This window comes from Rhinolophus ferrumequinum (genome assembly GCF_004115265.2).
Source record: "Rhinolophus ferrumequinum isolate MPI-CBG mRhiFer1 chromosome 15 unlocalized genomic scaffold, mRhiFer1_v1.p scaffold_54_arrow_ctg1_1, whole genome shotgun sequence".
NCBI classification, from domain to species: domain Eukaryota; kingdom Metazoa; phylum Chordata; class Mammalia; order Chiroptera; family Rhinolophidae; genus Rhinolophus; species Rhinolophus ferrumequinum.
This window is the reverse complement of record NW_022680357.1, coordinates 15164876-15182074: the sequence shown is the minus strand read 5'-3', so window position 1 is coordinate 15182074 and position 17199 is coordinate 15164876. Positions and strand designations below refer to the sequence as shown.

The following is a 17199-nucleotide window of genomic DNA, read 5'->3' as shown; positions in this document are numbered from 1 at the left end:
TCACCAGGGGTCCTGACCTCTTCTGTACATTCGTATTACGTGGGGACTTTTACAAATCCTGGTGCCCAGGCCTCAGAGCAAGTGAGTCAGCCAGTGTATCTGTACTGGGGGAGGGACTGCACTTTTCGGAGCTCCCATGTGGTTCTGTTGTGCCGTTGGGTTGGCAGGCTCCTGCCGTACTGTTCTGCTGTCTGCTTGGAGGCCGCCCAGGCCCCTCCATGAGAGTGAGTTCCAAGGCACCTGGTCTGTTGTCCATAATTGTTTGGCTTTCTGCAGCTGTAGCATCAGATTGGCTAATTGAATCTGCTGGTAAGATGAGCTGGGTGGGGAATGAGACGGGCAGTCTGGAGCACAGTGCCGCCACCCTCTTGCCCTGGGAGACCCCAGGGTCGAATGGGCACCAGAGGACGTGCTAAAAATGTGTCGGAGTTTGGGAGGTGGGACAGTGCAGACGTTGAGGGTTGCCAGTGCAGGAAGCCAGTCTGAGAGGGGCAGAGCCATTCTGCGAGAGCCGGTGCTGTGGGTTTTTCTGGGGTGCAGAGGTTGCCCGGTATCATGCCTCAGCCCGCCCATGCCATGCCTCTTCTCTGCAGCATCCCAGCAGCCTCTGGCTTCTCTCCTCCCAGCCCAACGTACTGGGCACCAGCCCCACCTCTGCCTCCTAGAGAGGTAGTTGCATGGCTACTCAGAGTATGGATTGGAATGAGATACAGTTTGGTTCGAATGTCACTTAGCAAGTGTGTGTGACCTCGGGCAAGTGATATCCCTTTTCTGATCCACAGTTTCCTCCTCTGTTATATTCTTCCAATCTCAACAGTTCACATAGAAAGCTTTAGAAAAGGCCTTATACATAGTTAGTGCTCAATAAATAGATTGATGATGGTGGTGGTGGTGGTGATGATACTATTGACGGATTCTGCCATAAAAGAGGGGACCCTGGAATTACATAGCCAGGTTTGAATCTTGGCCCCACTGTCAACGAGCTGTGTGACTTCAAGCAAATGACTCCACCTCTCTGAGTCCCAACTTTCTGTTGTGTAAAAGGTAGCAAATCATTCCTTTTATGGGAATTAAAGGCAAATCAGCAGGTGGACCCATCCATGCCAGGAGTAGCCACTTGGAAAATCATACTTGCTGTTTTAATAATCGTAATGTTTCATAATCGTAACGTGTCTGAGAGTTGAAACACTGACACTTTTGAGATTACGAGCTCAGCCCACCTGCCTGTAGTTGTCTCCCCAGCATTGTCCTCACCTAATCACTGTCACCCCAAAGCTGCCAGCTGGTACAGTGTCCGGGAACCGGGCACTGATACTAAAGCTGTGCCAACTGGTTTGTGCTACCAGCAGTGCCCTGGGCTTGGCAGCATGCAAAAGAAGTTGGCAGTCGGCCGTTGGATCGAGACTCAGACACAGTCACATGAAGTGAGAGGCAGAGGGGACATTAAAGCCTCTGTTTTCTAGCCAAAGGACCATGACAGTGGGCCCCTAAGAGCCAGAGTGTGGGGATAATTGCAGAAAGGAGGCAGCTCAAGAAGGGATCCCCTAACCTTATATACAAACTCCTGGGCGCGTTCCCCAGCCGCACATGAGTGGATCCGACCCTCCACTACGTCAACACCTTTGAGAACTGAAGTGCAGGCAAGACCACCACCCAGGTCTGGAGCTGGCACCTCGGGGACACCCCTGAGGGGCCGATACAAATAGCACTGCAAAGTCTTTGAAACCTGAAGTGACACTGGAACAACTGCACACAGAAAGCAGGTCTGAACCTAACCTGGTCTATTGCCTGCTACAGCTAAAAAACCCACGTGTTAAATAGGGTTTAAACACGACCTAGAGTCTCGTATCGTGATATTCAAAATGTCCAGAATACAATCCAAAATTACTATGTATGCAGACCAGTAAGATCTGGCAAACTCTTAGAGGAAATATAATCAGTAGACACCAACCACAAGATGACCCATATATTGGAATTATCAGACAAAGACTTTATAGCAGTTATTATAACCATTCTCTGAGAAGTAAGGGTGAACTCTCTTGAAAAGGATACATGAGATCAGCAGATCAACAGAGAAATAGAAGATATGAAAAAGAACCAAATGGAAAAGGACAATAGGGGAAAAAAAAAATTCAGTGAATGGGCTCAATGATAGAATGGAGTAGAGACAGAAGAAAGAATCTGTGAACTTGAAGATAGGTCACAAGAAATAATGCAGCCTGAACAACAGTAAAAAGATGGGGGGAAAGGACCAGAGGGGAAAAGAGAGAACTATGGAGTAATATCAGAAGGTCTAATATTCATGTCATGTGATTCCCAGAAGGAGTGAAGCAGTGGGGAGCAGTGGCATGGGGGTGGATGACACCCCCAGAGGACTCGAGTTCCTTACCAGGTTGCTGGGTCCCCAGCCATACTGTCCTTCCCAGAAAACATCAGCAAGTCACGAGGAGGCAGCATTGCACTGTGGTCAAAGTCAGCCAGACCTGGCTTCAGACTGACTATGAGCAGATTGCTTTACATCTCTGTGCCTCAGTTTCCTTGTCTGAGCAATGGGGACAGTCGTACTTACATGTATCAGGAACCTCCTGTGTGTTCATTCTCCCATTTAATCTTTTAACAAACATGTATGATCTATTTTCTGCCTGCTTTCCAGTTGGGAAAACTGAGGCTCGGAGAAGGGAAGTGCAATGAGTTGAGTCAACACAAAGCCTGAGAGAACAGTCCTCACAAAACTGGCCTCACTTCAGATACCAGCTGCAGGTTCAGGGGTCCCCAGAAGCACCCTCACTTCGGACCCGTTGGCTACCAATCTAGGGTCCCTGTGATCACTGCAAGCTTCAGTAATTCACAAGCACGACTCACAGAACTCAGGAAAACACTACTTATGACTACAGTTTTATGACGACAGCAAAAGGGTACACATTAAAATCAGCCCAGGAAAGAGACACACAGTGCAAGGGACGCAGACACGGAGCTTCCAGTCGTCTTCTCCCTGTGGAGTCATGGGTGGTGTGACTTCCTCCTGTCACTTATCAGTGACAATATATGGAGTATTGCTGACCAGAGAATGTACCGTCTCTGATGTCCAGAGCTTTTACTGGGGCTCAGTCACATCCTGTCCGTTGGCTGACTTTGGTCCAGCTCACAGCTTTGGTCACTAGTGTCTCCGAAGGTCTGAACTGACACTGCGTGACCCTCATGCTCCCATCATATATCTCGTTGTTACACTGTCCAGCAGCCAAAGCCCTCAGATAAACAAAGGCACTTCTGCAGGACATTCCGGCGACCCGGAGACCAGCTCCCAAGAGCCAGGAGCCAAGGCCAGACCTCTGTTTGGGTAGGATGGGTTCTTCACGGCACAGGAAGTAACTATCACTTGTGCCGTCACCCAGCAGATGAGTGGTTGAGCCAAGCTTCACCTCGCGCTGTTTGCTTCCAAAGCCTTCCTCACTCTTAATCACCACACTTGATGTACATATGGGTCACCTGGGGACCTTGTTAAAATGCAGATTCTGAGTCAGTAAGTCTGGGGTGGGGCCTGAGCATCTGTATTTCTTTTTTTTTTAAGTTTAATACAGTTTTTATTTTTTTATTTTATTTTGTTTTTTTTATTTTTAGTATTTTTATTAGTTTCAGGTGCACAAAACAATGTAATAGTTAGACAGTTATCATTTCTATCCCTCATACAGTGTCGACCCCCTCCCCCATCCACTACCCCTCTGACATCGCACACAGAGCCATTACATTTCCTCTGTCTCTATTCCTAATGCTGTGCTCCGCCTCTTGTAACCATATATACATATATGACATTATAGTTGCCATTCAGCATCTGTATTTCTAATGAGCTCCGGGTGCCACTTGCTGATCTGAGGGCCACAGTTTGCACAGCACGAAGACGCTGCCTCTTCTCCTTCATGACCTCCGTCCGTCGAGAGCAGGGAAGGAGTGTGAGTTTGAGGAGGTAGCAGCAGGAAGGTCAAGTAGAGGCTGTAAGGTCAGGGTGTGTATTGTTTTTCTGAGTGCATTGAGGGGCCTTTGGAGGGTTCTGACCAGGGCAGGGATATGATCTGGAGAATGTTTTAAAATATCATTCCAGCCGTTGCGTGGACAATGGGTTATAGGAGAGCAAAAGGGGAAACCGGTGACCACCTGGGAGGCGGTGGTGCCTTGGACCAGGGAGGTGGCAGAATGTTCCAGAGAAGCTCCTCGGTGGGTATGACCGTGGTGCCGGAGTCCACAGGGCGTGCTGGTGGATTCTCTGTAAAGGACCGGTCCCCGTCTTGACCGGTGATTTAACTCCTGACCCAGGATTTCCTTGTCTGTAGATCTCAGTTGCCACCCCAGAGTGTTGTGGGGACCAAAGGAGATGATGTGTGTGCTGTGCTTACCACACAAAGTGCTGGCATTTCGGGAGGGCGTGGATTGCAACATTGAACCTGGATGTGGGCAGAGGCAGACCTCCAGCCAGGTGGTCAGGAGATGGAAACAGAGCCTGTCCCCTGGGGCTCTCCTGGCAGCACCCCTGGTGGCACCTCCTCCTCAGCCTCTCCTCCAGAGAGCTCCTTGAGGCTGCCTAAGTCCACCCGGGTGGTAAACTTGGCTGGATCTTAAACATTCACTTTGGGTTCCAGTGACAGCCTTTGAAGACCGGGCCAGCTGCCAGGGCGCTGGGGATTTTGTCCCATTTGCATGGCTGTTTTCATGATTTGGGCGCCGTTAGATGGAGTCTCATTCTAGGCAAATCCTTAAGGGGGAGAACATCAGGGGGCTGGGGATTTATCCAACCTCACGTGGCCCTGGAGAGCCTGAGCTAGATGGCTCTGAGAGATGGTAAAGGTCACCACCACAGCCAGGTTCAGCCTTGCCTTGGGCCTCAGTGCTGGCTGCAAGCAGTCGGCTTAGCAGCCAAGGCCAGCACCTGGGTGGGTGTGAGATGAAGGGTTGTGCGTGAAATCAAATCAGAAACTGAGAATATCCTTTGCAGACATCCCTTCTGTTCCTCGCCTCGTCCTGATTTCACCAACCCAGAGCTGCCCGTTAGCGGGAGAAGGCTTAACCTTTAAAATGCCAGGGCCTACAAGGCCCAAGCTACCGGTGGTGTCACCAGTCTCTCTACATTGCAAGGAAACCTTTGGCTGTGGTGAAAAGAGCTTTGGCGTAGACATCAGAAAACCAGATTCCCAGAGCTGGGTTGCTATATCTTGAGTGGGACCCATTTTTCCTTCTTTCACACGTGTGTAATAAACCTTCCTCAGGATTGTTCATTCAACTTTTAACAACAGCAGTAGCAAACACATAATGAGGTCTGACAGTTAAGTTCGTGAACTTGTGGCAATGATGTTGCTAACCTTTTCTGATATCAGAGGGATTGTTCATTATGAATTTGTACCAACTGGACAAACAGTTAACCAAGTTTACTATTTGGAAGTGCTGAAAAGGCTGCGTGAAAAAGTTAGACGACCTGAGCTTTTCTCCAATAATTCATGGCTCTTGCATCACGACAATGCACCAACTCACAGGGCACTGTCTGTGAGGGAGTTTTTAGCCAGTAAACAAGTAACTGGATTAGAACACCCTCCCTACTCACCTGATCTGGCCCTCGGTGATTTCTTTCTTTACCCAAAAATAAAGGAAATATTGAAAGGAAGACATTTTGATGACATTCAGGACATCAAGGGTAATACAACGACAGCTCTGATGGCCATTCCAGAAAAAGAGTTCCAAAATTGCTTAGAAGGGTGGACTAGGTGCTGGCATCAGTGCATAGCTTCCCAAGGGGAGAACTTCGAAGGTGACCGTAGTGATATTCAGCAATGAGGTAGGTAGCACTTTTTCTAGGGTGCGTTCGCGAACTTAATTGTCAGACCTTGTGCATTGCTTTTTATGTGCCAGGCAGCGCTCCAGGTGTTTCATATGCATTAAATCATTTCATCCTCAGAGCAGCACTAGCGCCGCAGTTCCCCAGCCGGGCCCTGAACAAGCTTGCTCTGCTCCCTGCCTGAGCGCCTCTTGCCTCCGAGTTCATGGTCAGTATCAGCATGGGGATCCCACAGCAGCAACTCCAGGCTCAGGGACTTCAGCCTAACTAGAGCTGTCCCTGCAGAGACTTCACCAGATACCTTTTGACTGGCAAGCCTCGGGCCCTGCTGATGGCAAAAAGCAGTTAGGCCAGTGGTTCTCAGCCGGGGCTGGTTTGGTGCCCCAGTGGACATTGAGCAATGTCTGGAGGCAGTTTTGGTTGTCACAACTCAGGGGATATTATTGGCATCTGGTGGGTAGCTGCCAGGGATGCTGCAAACAGCCTGCTGGGCGCAGGACGGCGCCCACCGCAGAGGACGTCATTGGTGCTGAGGTTGAGACACCCTGCGCTCGAGCCTCCTGGCATTTGCGGGGTGGGTGGTGACCTCCGCCAGCAGCTGTGAATGGCAGCTGGGCTTGGGCTCCGAGCCAGCTGGATCCTGTCATGTGCCTGCGTGAGGCTGTTTGCTCTCCTTATGGCACTTCAACCTCTCATGTTTCCCTGTGACTTCACTTGAGATGCCTGAGTGTGAAGAATTTCGAGGCAGAGCCTGTTGAGTGAATTCGTGCTCATCTATGCAGTTTGTTCAAAAGGCTTCCCTGTTTCCACCCATAAAAACTGGGGCCGATGGAAACATCTTGCTCTGCAAGCAAACTCTGTTTCTCAGGTGCTATGGGCTGGGCAGGTGGACTGCAGGCGCTCAGTGGGATGGGGTGGGACCCCTCCTGGGAAGAGGGCCAGAGTATTTTTAGGACAGGTCTCTACCTCTCCCTTACGTAGTGGCGCGTGTCACCTGCATGAGATGTAAAGCGTTTGCATGGGAAAGGCAGATTGTCCACAAAAAAATCACGTACACAGATGTTCCCAGAAGCATTATTTGTAATAGCCAAAAAGTGGAAACAGTACAGACACTCATCACCTGGAATGAATGAACACATTGTGGTGCAGCCATACGTTAGAATACCACCCAGGAATAAAAAGGAACAGAGACTAATACACGTGGCTGACTCTCAGAAGCGTTACGCAAATGACTGTCTACTGTAAGACTCCATTTTTGTGGAATGCTAGCAAAAGCAGAACTCTGTAGTGCCAGAAAGCAGCAGATCCGTGATTCCCCGGGGCCAGGGCCCACTTGGCTGGGGTTGGGGCGTAGAGGGAAAGGGGCAAGAGGGAACTTTTTTAGGGGAGAGAACCATTCTGTATCTTGATTGTGGTGGTGGTTACACATTCGTGTATAATGACTAGAACCCATCCAATTGTGTACTAAAAGTCGATGGATTTTATTCTGTGTAAATCTGTAGCCAGCCTGTGAACTCAGTAGCCAGACAGACCTAGAACTTGATATGTGGGCCGCAAAGAAGGAAGTAAAGCCATAAAAGGAGGACAGGTGCGCTGTTGGTTTGTTTATCCCAATGTTATATTCAGGAACATTTTAAAAACACTGAAAGAATTGTTCGTGCAGTGTTTCCCACCATAGATTCTACCGTGAATCTTTTGCTGTTTGCTTTATCCCACATCTCTCCGTCCTTCCATTTATCTCGCAGTTCATTCTTTCCTACATTTCAAGGTCAGTTGCAGATATGAGTCCCATTCATTTGTTTTTGACAGTTGACATTTTGCGGAAGTGTCACATACGTACACATACATACAGAAAATCATTACGTGGATGCGACTAATGAAATCACTGGCCTTTGGTGATTACGTCAATGTCCTGCTCCTCTCCTCTCCAGAGATTGGGGGTGGGGACTTGGGGCTGAAAGTTGCAGTCCTCTCATCATGCCTTGGTCTTTCTGGCAGCCAGCCCCCCCGTCCTGAGGTCATCGGGAGACCCCAGTCACCCGTCATCTCACTCATGTACAAAAGGCCACTTACCGCTCCTTAGATTCCAAGGGTCCTAGAAGGTCTTGTGTTAAGAACCGAGACTAAGATCAAATACAACAAAAGATGCTCCGATCACGTCTGTCACTCAGGAAATTACAATGATTTTAGGAGCTCCGTGTCAGGAAGTGGAGGCGGGACCAATACATACTTTTTACTGTGTCACACAGCCATGTCCATCCATTTCATGTCGTCTGGGGCTGCTGTCTGCTGCAATGGCCACGGAGTGGTGACCGAGACGAGGGGGCCCTTGAAGCCTAAAATATTTACTAGTTGACCCTTTATGGGAAAAGATTGCCTGCTCTGGCACTAAAGGAACACCTCTGGGCTCTCTTGTCTTCCGTTTATTATTTTATGTATTCTTTTCCCTTTATTCACTCCCCGCAGGGAGAACTGATTTATCTGATTGGGGTCATAGTGAGTTTGTTTCCAGAGGCCCATGGCCGTCTGCCAGATGGGATGACGGTGCTGCAGTTGTCCCAATCGCCTCCTCTCTCAGGGACGTACCTGCATTCTCTGTAACTCCTTCAGTGAGTCCGCTGGTAGGGTCTGACCCTGCAGGAACAAGGCCTGCGTGGGTTTTGGTCAGTGAAGCTTAATTCAAGGTCACCTTGAATTAAGCTAAGACAATCCAGCTAAGCCACGAAAATCCAAGTGGTATTTTGATCTGCATCTAACACTGTGTACCTAACCTGACTGCACCTGAGAATCACCTGGAGAGCATTTGAAAAACGTCCAGTCCCTTACCCCAAACCGGTCAACAGAATCTCATGGGGGTGAGGCCCCGGCACTGGCATTTTTAAAAAGTCTTCCAGATGCCAACCCAAAACCTAGGGGGTAATAATCGAACAAAAAGCGTTTATTTGGGATCAAAGGAATTGCAATTCTGGAGGTACAGATCCAGGCAGAAGCCCAAATCATGTGCCCTCCTGCAGGAGAGGGGCTCAGAGTCTTACAGAAGGTGAGGTAAGTTGTATTAAAGAAGAGTTCACTGGTGCTGGATGAGGTAAGGTTAGATGTGTTCTTCAGAGACTGGCTAGAGATTCGGTCATCAGGCAAGTGGCTAGATTCATACTTCATTGATTGGTTAGCTATTTGGTCATCACAAAGTCCAGTTTCATCAGCCTTTACAAACGGGATATTTTCATTCTTACTGACTTCTTGGAATGTTGGCAGTTGGGTCCAGTTTGGAAGATCACAAACATAAGATGTGTAGGGCAACCAGACAGACTGGGGTCTTCAGCCAACTTCAGGGTGGGTGTTCCAGCTCTGTTTTTATATGGCTCCACTCATGTCATGTTTTGCACAAGTGTTTTGCATGTTCATGATATTTTTTACTTTATTTTCTCAATTATTTTAGAAGGTGGAAGGGGGGAGATTTGATTGGTGATCCCCCTAAAACTTCGACAGGTGTCTTGTAACTTCTTATGAGGACAGTTTGTCATGGACGCCTCCACCAAAGCAATGCTAGCGTCTCTAAAACAAATGTACAAAGACGGTCCTCATTCAGATGTGTCAGTTTGGGTTGTTCGTGTGAAAACAAGCACATTACTTTATCGTCGCACTTCAAACGCTTCCTCCTAGACGGGGTGATTCACACACAGATCTGAAAGTGATTCTTCAGCCCACGCGGCGCCTTCGTAAACTCAGGCTCCACATGGCTCCGTTTCCACACAGAGGCAGACAGAAGTGGTCCAGAGGAGTTTTAAAAGAAATGTCAGTCTTGACTTCTGTGTCTTGAGGAAGGAGAAAGCGATCTCACTCGTAAGCCATGGGGACATTTCTCAGAAGCCCCTCCCTCCACTCCCCAGTTCTCTCTCACCCTGAATTTGTTCCAGAATTTCATCTGTGTCAGACTCCCAAACCCTTTCCAGCTCAGCTGATGTGACTTCCCTCCTTCCCTTTCCCCAAGTCTCCCAGCTGTTTTTCCCTGTGCATCTGTATAGCCTCTCAGGTCTCAGTGACTTTCCTTTGGTGGTGACGGTGACAAAGGAGGAGGAGGAGTGGGTATCAATGGAGGGAAACCCTGTCACGCACACTTTTCCCTCAAGGCAGGGTTCTCAGCTCCAGCACGTGTTGACATTCTGGCCCAGATAATTCTATGTGTGGGGGGCTGACCTGGTGCCTTGTCGGATGTTTAGCAGCGTCCCTGGCCTCTGTCCATTGGCAAGGACCACCACCACCCCAGTTGTGACGATCCAAATGTCTCCTGACGTTGCCAAACCTGGGGGGCAGAAATTGGCCCCCGCAGAGAACCCCACATTTACAGAATTCAGCAGTTCACTCTAAGCCAGTGTTGCCCATAGACGTGGGCAAAGTGGGCCTCTGCCCTGGGCCTCGTCCTTTTAAATGGACTGAGGGATCTGAGGACGACGAGTCGAGCTGGCGTGTCCACCTGGAGCCCCTGTCTTCCTCTCCACATCACCTCCGGGTCCTGGGTTCCTAGGATTTCCCAGCCGCATGATGTCACGCTGGTGTCCAGGCCTACTCAGGGCTCTCTCCAGGTCCGTCCTCAGGACGGTGGGCCGTGATGCCAGTGTGTGCCCTCTAGGCCCAAGGAGATGATGGGAACATTGTAAATGGAGTTGTGTAGATGAAACCTCCGTGAAAAGTACTGTGTACTAGGGTGTTGTTCATATCAGTACTCCCTAAACATAAGCCAGCTTCCTGCCAGTACTCCCTAAACATAAGCCATCCATGCAGACACTGGAGGCAAACCTGACTGCTGGGCCCTGGACAGATGGTGGGACGGTCTCCTACCTGCACCTCCACGAGGGATTTTCCAGGGCCCTTCTGACGGTTGGCACCTCTGGCCTTGCATGCCGTCTTGAGGACCTCACACAGGTGCAGTATATTTTCGCTTACCTTGTCCTTGTCACGTGTCAGGGTCCATGGAAGGAGAGGAATGGGGAAGACGCCTTTCGGAGAAGGGAGAAGGAGAAATGATGCTGAGTTTTGAGTTTCAGTTCCTGCTGTGCCAGGTGTACTGGCCGTGTGACCCTGGGCCCTCAACCTCCTAACCCTCTGAGCTTCTAGTTTCCCCATCTGCCAAATGGGGATGTAAATAGTATAAACAGTACCTCCCCTAATGGGATTGTGAGGTGGATTCAGTGAGAAATGTAAATAAGGTACTTTGCTCGGTGCCTGGTGTACAGAACTCAGGATTCGATATGGCTGATTTTTAATTATTATAACACTGTTACCTAAATTGTCATTATGACTGTTGGAAGGAAAAACATGGAGAAAAAAAGTTCTGTCCGAGCAGCTGCTATGAATCACAAAATGAGCCAAGAAAGCTTGAAAAACATCACCCTTAAGTCATGGATGAAATTCCTTAGAACCAAAGAAAGGTTATAGCTGAAAGGGGCCTTAAAACCTACATATACCCACCCATTGTACAACTGGGGAAACTGAGGCCTGGAGAAGGCATACGAGCTGCCCTGTTTTGAAGAAAAACCTGAAACAGCTCCTATGTTTCAGAGAAGAAGAAAGAGGGCGTGCTGTAGTTTGAGGAAATTTTGCAAAACTTGAAAAAAGGTGGGTACCACCTGTACTGGAGTGTCAGAGCTGGCCTGTGGCGGGGAAACAGGGATGTGTTGATTGCTTTGGGGCGCCGCCAAGGGTTGAGATGACTCATGGGCATCCTGATGAATTGTGGGGGTCCCTCTGACGTGAGGAATTAGGGAGGACCGTGAAACAGCCCCGGATGGGTTTTGTTGGTTTAGTGCATCTTTTCAGAAATGGGGGCAGCTCAGCCCAGCAGCCAAGATGTGGGGTGCGGGGGACAGTGCTAAGGTGGGTTCCAGCCATGATCTGGGGGCACCCCTGCACTGTGCTGTCAGGCTCAGAGCTAGCTGCTCAAGGGGGGGCATCACCTTGTGAGCCAAACATGTAAAATGGGAAGCTGGCGAGTCTGCTCGGGTTGGTAAAGCGAGATTTTTGTTCCCTTTTAATTTGCAGTGTTTATCACACCCACACTCTTAAGTCATCTAGGTTCTCTTCTAGAACCATCTTGGCAAACTAACTTAGCAACCAAAAGACTTCAGCTCTTGCTGGGAAGAACAAATTCCATTTTACAGGAAATATCAACACGTGAAAGACTCAACTTGCCCCCGAGTCACTCAGGGTAGCTCCAGTTTGACTGGGGTGGTGCGTGATCTCCCTGTCAGCACCTCTCAGGGCCTCGGTCTTCCCACCTGCAAAATGGGCCAGTGATAGCAACTCCCCTAGAGCAGTGGGGGGCGGGGGTCATGCTCCTAGGGGACGCTGGGCAATGTCTGGAGATACTTTTGGTTGTCACAGCTGGGGAGAGGCCAGAGGTGCTGCTAAGCATCCTACAATGTTCAGAACAGCCCAGCAGCCCAGAGTGATCTGGCCCCACACGTCAGGAGTGCCAAGGATGAGAAACCCCCCTCTAGAGGGCTGATGTGAAGATGATGGCTGAGCCCTAGTCCATACACAGTAGGTGCTTAATAAAGCAGTGTGACTCTCCGTGCTTCTTCGGAGCCAGTCACACAGCGAATATCCCTGGGCTCTGTGAAGGAGTGCAGGGTTGCTTCACCAAGTGACCCCTTCTAGTGTACGTTCTGCCTGGTAACCACAATCCACTAAATGAATTTAAGTGACTGCAGATGGGGAAACCTGATGCCCAGGTTTATTCGAAGTATGTCTAAATCCATGAATAGGATATAGGTTCCTAGGGAGAACGTGAGGAGCCCTCTTCTGGGGTTTTGTGCACAGACTTGGTGACATCGGTTCTGACTCTTTAGATGCCTTGTTGCCACTCTTCTGGATTGTACAGGGTGTTGGAAAGTTGCTTCCTGGAGTACCCTGGAGTGTAAGCATTGCCCAGTGATATACTAGTGACTACAATAAAAGGAGTCCCCTGTAACAGCCAGTGGGGATATGTGCGGTGCCTTCCAACTGCATTTTCTTAGATGCGATTATTTCTACAGAGGAGGCATGTAGGGATCTAGTCATGGGGAATTCACTTCCTTTGAAGGTTATTTGCTGCAAATCCTGTGACTTTTATCACCAGCTAGCTCAGTGACTGGGTTTCCATATCTATAAAGTGGAGGAGGCAGGGGCACCTCGCCCCCTGTCTCTGCGCCCCTGTCTGTATTCTACACATGTCCAGTCTCCATTCCTTATTCTCCAGTGATACACTTCCTAGGATATACAGCGATGGCAAATCCTGATATTCTCCCAGGCAACTTTTGTAATAGAAGTCGTTGGTTTATTCAGCCTCAGCTTATTGTCATTTGCATGTTAGATGTTTGGTTTTGAAAAATCTCTTTAGAGTGCCATGACTTTACAGAGTGATCTGCAAGGTGCCAGTGAACTCCGAGGGCCACAGCAGCCACTGCTTCCCATTGGACAGTCTGAATCACTCGAGAGCTCCCAGCTTTCAAAGGGCCTAGTGACTCACGCAAGCCAAGTTACTTTGCAGATCCGGAGAAGGCACGTAGGCTATTAGACTTCCTTTAGCTTTCTTCCCCTTCTGGCGATTTAGAAGTGGAGTCTCTAATAGCAACTTAGTTTTTTCTTTTGTTTTCTTTCCAAAATAATATGCACTTGTAAGAAGTTTAGACTGTACATAGTTATATCACACAAAAAGCCGAAAATTTCCTCTCTTTTCCCTCCCTAGGGAGAGCCACTCTCTCAGTTCGGTGAACACTCCTCCAGATATTGTTTTCTAGTCTATATATTAATAGTTTTTTAACAAAAAGAGGTTGTTTACATAGACTGTTTTGCAACTTGCTTTTGTCTCCCAGCAGTAGGTCTTGGAGATTTTTCCAGCGGTATATATAGGTCTGTCTCATTTTTAACAACATTCGTTTCCATGGCGTTGTTACTTCAGAAATTATCTAAATTAGTCCCCTCCAGGCTTAGTCTGGGTCCCTCCCAAATCTAATCCTAAGACAGTGATTTGGGTGCCAGCAGGCTACTAGGAAGGTTATCCCAGGAAGTGCTGATAAGAGACGAGGGAAGTGAGACAGGAAAGGGAGGGGAGCCAATCAGGGACGTTTGATGAATGGGTAACTGCAGCTCGCGGGGTGGGGGGGGGCCCCAAAGACCAGCATCAGGTTCAGGGATTCACTAGAAGGACCGCAGAACTCAGAGGAGCGGTGGCGCTCATGATTATAGTTTATTACAGTGAAAGGATACAGACTCTGATCAGCAAAGGGGAAGGATGCATAGGGCAGCGTCCAGGAGAGACCTGGCGCGAGAGCTTCCTGTTTTCCTCTCCCCCTGGCATCACAAGGACAACACCCACTTCTGCCCTTAATCATGTCAGGCAACAGGCTCGAGTGATGCCAGCGGAAGCTCACTCAGCCTTGGTGTCCGGGATGTTGACCGTCCAAGTCTCTGGCCGTAGTCTCCTGTGCCTTCAAAGGTCAAGTTGATACTGGGGGCCCAACGCCCCTACCATGAATCACACTGTGTGACCCGGGCAGAGAGCTGTGGGTGCTCGTGGGCAGACCCTTCCCACAGAAGCTGCGGGCAGCCTGCAGGGCGGGCTGAGGGGGTGGGCAGGAGACCAATGACCTCAGCCACACTTTCTCATGGACATTTTTGCTATTTCCATTTCTCATCCTTACAAATGGTACTCTAGAGCAGGGAGCAGCAAACTTTTCCAGAAAAGGCCAGGTAGTAAATATTTCCAGCTTGGTGGGCCACACAGTCTCTGTTAAAACCCAACTCTGCTGCGGTAATGGAATGGCTGCCACGGACATTGCATAAACAAGTGGGTTTGACTGGGTTCCGATAAAACTTAACACAAAAGAGGTAGCAGGCCAGATTTGGCTTGGAGGCACTGGCTTGCCGACCCCCGCTACAGAAAGTATATATATTCTTAGCAGTTTCCTTTATTAAGCAACGATTTCATTCCTACTTTTTTCCTCTGTAAGGGATTTTCCTGTCAGTGAGGTCCACCTATGCATACTGAGCACTTTACCGAATGTACAAAAAATATACATGGTTCAATTTTTGTCCACGGAGCTGGCAGGTACGGGACACACTTGATTGCCATGGCGTAGCTTTTCACTTAGCTTACTTTATTCTAGGTGTTCTTGGTTTTTAGACAGCGGATGGGGTTTTTGTTTTTGTTTTTCCTCTTTCTTTCCCCCCACCCCACTTTTATCATCTGGAATTCTAGCTGTGAACCCCACAAGGGAGAACCGGCTCAGTAGCATTCAAGCTCCGTTTGGGGCTGCATAGTTGAGCTGGTTGATTTGATAATCGGCTTCCTGGCTTCCCCCCGGGATCCAGTCCGCCTTTGCTCGGCTCTCGCTGGGTGAATCAGTGCTATTTCCCATTCTGTAGCCCTTCATTTATAACACAGACAGCCTGCTTTGCCGGTAGCGAGATGGCATGCCGGCACTACCCACACGCAGATAAAGAATTAGGCGGAACTTGGCTGGGAAGATAAATCAAGCTAACTGTCTCATTAGGCTTGAAAGACACAAATTAAGCTTGCACTGGAATGAACAGAGAAGCCTTCCAAAGAGACACGCAGTACAACAAGGGGTACAAGAAATGGCCATAGCCGTTTCTCTCAGGAAATGTACCTCCGTTGCCTGGAACAGAGGAAACGGACGTCTCTTTTTTTTAAAAGTCAACAGACTGCAATTTAGGATGGAAATTACAGTGTAACATTAGTGGAGTGCTGACTGTGTGCTAGGCGCTGTGCTGACAGCCTGACACGTTGTCTCCCGGAAACCTCACGACGACTTGTGGGGTAAAGTACTGTTAAGATGCCTACGGAACCGCCCGAGTCTCAGAATGGCTGCTGGTTCCTTCGCTTGCCTCGGCATCCCAGAGCTAGTCAGACGACAGCCAGGATTCACCTAGGATATCCGCAGCTTAACCTTGTGGTTCTCCTCTGGAATGACGTGGCCCACCCCCCGCCCCCAAAGATATTGGACATTTTGGGTTGTGACAGCTGGAGGAAGGGTGCTACTGGCTTTAGCCTTTAGAGGCCTGAGGTTTTGCTAAACCTCCTGCGATGCACAGGCCAGCCCCAAATATCAACAGTGTCGTGAGGGAGAAACCCTGGTGTAACCACTCACCTCGGCTCCAGTGACGGCGAACTCTTCCCCTGGGACTGTCCAATCAGCGAGCTCTGTAGGCGCTGTGGCGAGGCAACGGGACATGAGTTTCCAGCTGCATATTGCAGAGAGGGCAGCTCTCCGGCAGAAGGAACAGCCAGTGGAAAGGCTGGGAGGCGGGAACGTGCCTGGCCTGATGAGGGACAAGCAGGAAACCCCGTGCCACTGGGGCAGAGAGACTCCTGGGAGCATGAGATGAGGGACTCGGGATTCTCACCACTCAGAGAGACAGGGTCCTGAAAGCGAGGACCCCCGTGTCTGCAGGTGAGCAATGTGTGGACTAATGGTCTCTGTCTTGTTCCCGCCTCCTGTTCCCCTCCTTCCTCTTGCCTCGCCCCCCCCACCCCCCCTCGCCCCCATGGCTCCCTAGTGTTCGGTCACAACATGAAGAGCAGCAATGACTTCATCGGAAGGATTGTCATCGGCCAGTACTCCTCCGGCCCCTCCGAGTCCAACCACTGGCGACGGATGCTTAACACCCACCGCACCGCCGTGGAGCAGTGGCACAGCCTGAGGTCCCGGGCTGAGTGTGACCGCGTGTCTCCTGCCTCGCTGGAGGTCACCTGAGGGCCACAGCTGGGGAGGCAGCTGTCGTTTGTAAAAAAAAAAAAAAAAAAGAAAATTGAAGACAGAAAAAAATGTGTCACCTCCCTATTACATCCACGCCCATACACACACACACACACAGACACAAACACACACACAATCCTCTCAGAACTGAGAGGAAGCCGACTACTGATCACAAAATGGCCGCCCTCGATGAGCGAGGCCTGAGAAGTTTCCGGAAGCCCCATCCATATGCCATGAGCTGAGTGGGCTCTGTGGTGAGACTTACTGGCAGTGCTTGCTCTTGTTGATACCCCCGCCCCAAAATGCACTTTCAACCTTCAGGCCAGAAATAGGGCCTCCCAAAGGGTGCCAGCCTCCATCGAGACAAAATTTTCCAAGACTTTGGCCAGCGTGTGGGAGGCCACACTTCACACCTACTGGGTGACTTTGGAACAGGCTGCTGTTCCCGGGGTTCTTCGAACCTGATACCTTTCCCCCAAAGTGTAAGTACTTTGTCTTCTCTTTCGTGGACGTGATAAGTATTGTAGTCTAGATTATTTGGGGAACCAAACGCAACAGTGAAAAAAATACCCCAGTGTAAGGAACCACTCCCGGCTAATCTGAACTTGTCCTTGTGTTAGC

At 49.6% G+C, this 17199-nt stretch overlaps 1 protein-coding gene across 11 annotated transcripts in view; it reads left to right on the top strand.

The window, feature by feature from the left end:
- The window catches only part of SYT17 (synaptotagmin 17), a 51617-nt gene extending 34987 nt beyond the window's left edge, over positions 1-16630 (top strand). For all 11 annotated transcript variants that reach the window (XM_033101265.1, XM_033101270.1, XM_033101269.1 and 8 more), the window contains one exon: positions 16379-16630. In XM_033101265.1, coding sequence (XP_032957156.1) covers positions 16379-16575 — 197 coding nt within the window. In that variant the 3' untranslated portion in view covers positions 16576-16630. The remainder of the gene's footprint in view (positions 1-16378) is intronic.
- The last annotated feature ends 569 nt before the right edge of the window (positions 16631-17199 follow it).